At 44.3% G+C, this 7,384-nt stretch overlaps 1 protein-coding gene across 1 annotated transcript; it reads left to right on the forward strand.

The window, feature by feature from the left end:
• Window positions 1-5,770: 5,770 nt before the first annotated feature.
• On the forward strand, window positions 5,771-6,766 carry MC4R (melanocortin 4 receptor). The gene has a single exon (XM_062568013.1). It carries the CDS (start codon window positions 5,771-5,773, stop codon window positions 6,764-6,766), a length of 996 nt encoding a protein of 331 aa, XP_062423997.1.
• The last annotated feature ends 618 nt before the right edge of the window (window positions 6,767-7,384 follow it).

Below are 7,384 nucleotides of genomic sequence, written 5' to 3' on the forward strand. Positions count from 1 at the left end.
ATGTGTCAGGATCCTCTGGTACTTTATTTTCCCTTATGTTTTTTTCCTTATATTCTGCCGTGACGCATGAAATAGAAAATATTGGCTCCAGCAAGCAGTGTGGAAATCTTCATAGAATAGAATCAGTAAGGTTGGAAGGGACCTCTGGAGATCATCTAGTCCAGCCTCCCTGCTCATGTTAAACAGGGTTGCATCCAGGTGGGCCTTGAAGATCTCCAGAGAAGGAGACTCCACAACCTCTCTGGGCAACCTGCGCCAGTGCTCCATCACTCTCACAGGGAAGAAATTCCCCCTCACGGTCAGGCGGAACTTCCTGTGCTTCAATTTCTGCCCATTGCCTACTGTCCTGTCACATGGGACAACTGAAAAGAGTTTGTCCCCGTCCCCCTGACACCCTCCCTTCAGGTACTTGTACACATTGATAAGATCCCCCCTCAGGCTTCTCTTCCCCAGGCTGAAGAGGCCCAGCTCTCGCAGCCGTTCCTCATAGGGCAGGTGCTCCAGCCCTCTGATCATCTGATCATCTTCGTAGCCCTACGCTGGACTCTCTCCAGTAGTTCCATGTCTCTCTTGCACTGGGGAGCCCAGAACTGGACGCAGTACTCGAGATGAGGCCTCTCCAGGACTGAGGAGATGGGCAGGATCACCTCCCTTGACCTGCTGGCAACACTCTTCCCAATGCACCCCAGGAGACCATTGGCCTTCCTGGCCACAAGCGCACATTGCTGGCTCATGGTCAATTTGTCATCTACCAGCACTCCCAGGTGCTCTAGCCCCACTGCCCTTCCCACTGTCCTAGCCTCTTTTCCCATGATTACAGCAGTTGTCTATAATAACTCTAAGCTAAATAGATCCCACAGACAAGAGAACTCTGCCCCCCTTTTATTTATTTCATTTCATTTCATTTCATTTCATTTCATTTCATTTCATTATTTTCTGTAAAATTAAAAAGTCTTCTTTACCTGTTATGAACACAAGTTCTTGGATGACCTAAATTAATTTACCTCCTTTTGTTCTTTAACAGCAATTCCTCCTTCTGTGATTTCTGAGCGCAAGACCAAAATCACATGAAAAATCTTAGTGCCATGTTTGTTAAAGGATTTCAGGTCTACCTTGAGATCTCTGGGAATTTTCCTGGTGATTCTTAAAGAAGTTGCATTTTCACCCACAGTTCCATAGACAAAGGACTCTGCCTCTGGGCCCTTATTAATCTGTAATTCCCTTTCAATATTTAGACCCCCGTCAGTGCTCTCTCTTCTGTGGACCAAAAGCATCTTCCAGCCCAGGTCCATTTCTCAGCCATTCTGCTCTGCACCCTGTCATAATAAGTTGCTTCACATAATAACTCTTCTACTGTCACTACTTGTTCTCTTTCTAATAACCTTTGAAAGTAGAGTTTTGGGCACCACAAAGCCAGGGCTACTGCATTCAGTTTACAGCACTGCTCTAATGTACCTGTTCACCCTTTTCACTAAAGGCTGCTATGACAGGAAATCCTCAACCTCTCTCACAGGCAGCCATAAAAATCTGTACTCAAGCAGAGTAGAGGGAAAGGATTCATAGCGAATACTTCCTGATCCTGAAGAGAAAAGCAAGAAGGTGACTCCTGAGTTTAATGAAACTGAACCCTTAATCAGGACTATAGGTTCAGAGCAGTGATGCAGCCCAGATCACCTCAGCTATTCAAAAAAGGATTCATGCCCCTGAATTTTCAAGAAGTCTTTTGCTATGAGAGTTTCACAAAATAAAAATTTCCACTTTCCAGTGGGTCAGGATCACTATCAATACAGTCTTCTAATTCAAATTCAGAATTTTAAAAGTACCAGAGGTCTTTGCAAGAGCATCAACAGTTGCAGCAGTTGCCACTAGATGAAATGGAGAATTCTTGTCACCATATACGGGTGACTGAAGTTATGGGAGGTGATGAATACACCAAACATCAGAGCTTGGTCTGGAGGCATCCTGAGAAACATGAGGACTGGGCCAACAGAAACATCATGAAGGTCAGCAAGAAGTGCAAAGCTTTTTGCATAAAGTGCACTGTCATTGAAAACAGAATGATATTGTTTAACTTCTTCATCAATGACTTGAATGAAGGGACGGAGGGCACCATCAGCAAGTTTACTGACAATACAAAACTGAGAATAGTTGCACTAGAGGGCTGTGCTGCTGTTCAGAAGAACCTCAAAAGGCTGGAGAATTTGGCAGAGGGAAAACTCATGAAATTCAACAGAGAGAAGTGCAGGGTGCTGTACCAAGGCAGGAATAACTTGCTCCAGGACAGGTGGGAGCTGACTTGCTGGAAAACAGCTCTGCAGAGAAGGACCTGGGAGTTTTGATGGACAACAGGTTGACCATGAGCCAGCAATATGCCCTTGTGGCAAAAGCAACCAATGGTCTCCTGGGCTGCATTAGGCAGAGTACTGCCAGCAGGTCAGGCAAGGTGATCTTTCCTCTCTACTTAGCCCCGGGGAGGCCACACCTGGAGTGCTGGGCCTACTTCTGGGCTCAGTTCTGGGCTCCCCAGTGCAAGAGAGACATGGAGCTACTGGAGAGAGTCCAGCGTAGGGCTATGAAGATGATCAGAGGGCTGGAGCATCTGCCCTATGAGGAATGGCTGCGAGAGCTGGGCCTGTTTAGCCTGGGGGAAGAGAAGACTGAGGGGGATATTATTAATGTGTTTAAATACTTGAAGAAGGTAAAGAGGATGAGGTTAGACTCTTTCCAGTGGTGCCCAATGATAGGACGAGATGCAATAGGCACAAACTGAAACACAGGAAGCTCTATCTGAACATGAGGAAAAGCTTTTTACTGTGAGGATTACAGAGCACTGGAACAGGTGGCCCAGAGAGGCTGTGAAGTCTCCATCCTTGGGGATATTTGCCTCATGAGTGACTTGCAGAGCATGAGCTGAAATTCTGAGGTGAAGGATGGTGTAGTAGATCCTAAATTAGCACAGATCTGAGCCACGGAGAAAGACGAGGCTAGGTTTCTTCCAGACCCAGCTGAACTAGGTAGAGTGTCTCTGCACAGTGGGTCTAATTTGGGGGTTGGTTCTCAGGGAGATAGCCTTGAGGGGAGGAGCACACTCTTGAGCAGATAAACACACTCTTCATCACAGCAGGGTTGATATGGCAGCAAGTGGGAAAGAATCGTCATTTTCTTTCCTATGCTATAACCAACAATTGCATTTTTATAGCAATTTTCAGAGACAAATCAAGGATGGTGAGTTGTCTAAGTAGCATCTGTTTGAAGAGAGATTCTAAATGGAAAGATAAGCAGAGATGAGAGCAGAGTGCAAAGAAAGAGAGGAGGCAGAAGGGAACCAGACAGCTGGAGTAAAGGGGACAATATCCTCTGGAGGCAGCTTTTCTCCCAGCTCTTGTCAGCCTGCTCCACCAACGGATGCGAAGAGGAGAACTCCCTGTTGGTGGTCCCAACATAAATGGAGCTGGTGCAGGAAGAGATGCTAAACTACCGCTTCCTTGGGATAACTCACAGATGGCACATTTCTGGCTGTAGGTGTAGAAAAAAAGCCTTGTCTGAGGAGAGGCTCCTCTCTCACACAGGTCTTCCTGGAAAATTTCCCCCTGCTCTCTTATTGTAGATGTGCCCTTAAGGATTAGGTAGGTAAGTCCTGTCTGCAGCAGGAGCTAGTGGGTGCTCGTCCAGGGCTGAGTAACAAGATAACAGATCTTTCTGAATCCTGGCTTGCTTCATGTCTTGATAGGAAAGTAAATCTCGCCTTCAACAGCAAGCTATTCTTTCGTTGCAAGGATGATGCTGGTGAATGATGAGTTCCTCACCGATAAATGCAGGATTTCCTGTGCCTCAAGTTATTTTGTTTGTCTTCAGTGTTTATATTTCAGCTTTATGAACTTATCTGTCTGAGGAAAGCCCACAAATCCAAATGTGACAATAAAATCCTGCTTCACCCTGGTGCTTGGGTGTGAGTGCAGATAGCTACACTTCCACAGGCACACTGTATTCCTGTCTGTCTGTTTGGCTGCTCATTTTATAAACCAGTAAGCACAAGGGGGAATGAACAAAGTTTGGGAGGATGAAGAAAATTGTTGTTTGCTACCTCTTGCTTCAGCTACAGTTTCCTTCACAGCCTTCCTGATAGGAATTCATTCATTCAAACAGCTTTGCAAATTTTACACTCAGGTGTAATGACTAATTTTTCAATAGCTTCCATAGCCTTAAAATCCATATATGTTTTAGCCTTTTTTCATGAATGTTGAATTTTAATTCTCAGCTGCACTGCTTGTAAGAGAAAGCAGTAAAATAAATACCTTTTACCTCTGTCTCTTCATAGGCATTTGGCATATATTTTCCCCTGTCTTGAAGGCTTTCCTTGGCAGAGCACACAGAAGGCAACTTTGAGCTCACGTCAAGTAAGCACAGAGACACCCTGGGATGGAGTATTATAGGATTTATTAATGTCTTGGAGTTATTAACAGTATATGAGCCATGTTTCTCGCAGGTTACAGATTTGTCTCCCAATGTTTTCCTTCATCTACTCTAACTAGTCTTTTTTCTGTTCAGCATCCTAATTTCTGATGATGACAGGACAGCTATCATCTTTTCCTTCCTGGAAATAAGATGACAAAGAGGGACATTACCTGGGCAAAACTATTTTCTTTAAAGCATTTTATTGAGCTGTTTGTGATTTGCAGAAGCTTCCTGAGATGTAACCTTGCTCTCTTTTTGGTCATTAAATAGCCGACATTTCTAAAAATTAAAAAAAAAAATACATCAAGCTTAGAAATCTTGCAGCCTCCCCACAACACCCCTTGCAAATGGATAATTAAGGCATAGAAAAGTTAATGCATACATAGTCTGGAAGAGTTATCCAAGAGGAAATGAGTATTCTCTTACTTTCTAGTCCATTTTCCATTTACCACATATACAAAGTAAAGCAACTTTGTGTCACAGAAGGGAAGAGTAAATCACAGTCTAAAAACGAAGTCATCAGTGCAGCCGCAGGAATCCTGCAGGATTGCTGGTACAACTGTGGTTGTAAAGAGAGAAATCGATGACACTGAGAATCCACAAAACAGGCATTAAAACACCATCGTGAAAAGTTAAAGAAGTAAAACAAATCTACAGGAGCCCTTCTGATTTCCCATGGCTCCTGGAAGCCAGTGCCGCATCCGAATCAGCTGCGCCGTGTGCTGTTTGAGAGCGGCTCAGAAGCAGCGGCCCCTCGACTTTCCGCAGCTCCCGAGCCCCATTGGCTGGAGGCGAAGCAGAGGCGGAGAGTGCCCCTGAATATTTTTCTCCTCCACACACCATAAAACGGGCAGCCGGCATGCACTGTCTGGCAGCGAGAACGGTGCTTGCAGTTTGAAATTAGGTTCTGCTCGGCAGCAGCCACTTGAGCATTTTCTGTTTACCTCTCTAGTGGAAGGGAAGGAAAAAACTCTGCAGCATGTAACTGAACTAACCGGGAACTGAATATAAGGGAGAAGCTGATGCAAACTTACAGCTGGTTGTTGGGACTCCGTGATATAGATAATCAGGGTAAATGTGATTATGGTCAGAAACTACATCTGTGAGAGAGTAAGACAGCATTTCTGACCTTGAAACCTTCTTTTGTAGTAGCAGTTAAAAGTGTCCTGAACTGCATTCTGCTTTGGTATTGTTTTTTTTTTTTCTCTCTCTTTCTTTCTTTTCTTCCCCCCACTGAAAAGCCAAAGGAGGATTTCAAAGGGATGCAAAACGGACAGATTTTTAAACCAGGAAGCTGAAAGTGGCTCTGCCAAAGATGAATTTCACCCTGCAGCGTGGGACACTCCAGCCTCTCCACTTCTGGAACCACAGCTATGGAGCGCATGGAGGTGCCGGCGAGCCGAACACCAAGGGCCACTCTTCGGGAGGCTGCTACGAGCAACTCTTTGTTTCCCCCGAAGTGTTTGTGACTCTGGGCATCATCAGCTTGCTGGAGAACATCTTGGTCATTGTGGCGATAGCCAAGAACAAGAACCTCCATTCGCCCATGTACTTCTTCATCTGTAGCTTGGCAGTGGCGGACATGCTAGTGAGTGTATCCAATGGATCAGAAACTATCGTCATCACGCTGCTAAACAACACAGACACAGATGCACAGAGCTTTACCATAAACATTGACAATGTCATTGACTCAGTGATTTGCAGTTCCCTGCTTGCATCAATTTGCAGTCTCCTCTCAATAGCAGTGGACAGGTATTTTACCATCTTTTATGCCCTTCAGTACCATAACATCATGACGGTGAAGCGCGTAGGGGTCATCATTACATGCATCTGGGCTGCTTGCACAGTCTCAGGCATTTTGTTCATCATTTATTCTGACAGCAGTGTTGTCATCATCTGTCTTATCAGTATGTTCTTCACCATGCTCATTCTCATGGCCTCCCTCTATGTCCACATGTTCATGATGGCCCGGATGCATATCAAAAAGATTGCGGTTCTTCCAGGAACTGGCCCTATTCGCCAAGGGGCCAATATGAAAGGGGCCATCACTCTCACCATCCTGATTGGAGTTTTTGTTGTGTGCTGGGCCCCATTTTTCCTGCACCTGATCTTCTACATCTCCTGCCCCTACAACCCTTACTGTGTATGCTTCATGTCCCACTTTAACTTTTACCTCATCCTCATCATGTGCAATTCCATCATCGATCCACTTATCTATGCATTCCGGAGTCAGGAGCTCAGAAAAACATTCAAGGAGATTATATGCTGTTGTAGCTTGAGAGGGCTTTGTGATTTGCCTGGCAAATATTAAACTGGGATGGGTATGTTACTGTGCACACACCGCGCAGCACAGACTTCCAAGCCATCAGATCCTCTTTTTCAGCAGAACGTGGGCTATATCTTTAACAGTGAACAACTCTTTCTCTCTCTCCCTCCTTCCCATCCTTATTTCCAGTTCATGTGTAATTCGTATTTCTGTATAGTATTTGTGATATCCACAGCTTGTAATTTATTTGTCTGGGAAGAGAAGAGAAGTAGCACTTCACTCGGTTTGTAAGTAAGCAAATAAATATAATGGTGAATGTGAAATACTACTAAACATGAGCAGCTGTATATTCTAACTGCTGAAAAAATAAATAACTTGTCTGACTTACAGTTCATATTTGCTGATGCTGTTCTTTATTCTGTTGATGTAATTATAGCTATCTATTAAGCTCTATTCAACTTAAAATAGAACAGATGGTTCTCTATTAGCATATTAGAAATCTGGGATTAGGATGTAGATTTTTCATAAAGGTTACTAGGACCAAGGAGTGGTGTTCATTCATTTTGAACTCTACCCTCCTCCTCCAAAAGGAGCAATTCTGTTCTTTGTTACAGTTACAGCCTACTATAATAAGATTTTTCAAATACTTGTTACCCAGATATA

This window comes from Rhea pennata, chromosome 2 (assembly GCF_028389875.1).
Source record: "Rhea pennata isolate bPtePen1 chromosome 2, bPtePen1.pri, whole genome shotgun sequence".
Classification (NCBI taxonomy): domain Eukaryota; kingdom Metazoa; phylum Chordata; class Aves; order Rheiformes; family Rheidae; genus Rhea; species Rhea pennata.

Coding starts and splice junctions, on each gene's coding strand:
- MC4R (XM_062568013.1), top strand. CDS start 5,771: ATGAATTTCACCCTGCAGCGTGGGACACTCCAGCCTCTCCACTTCTGG.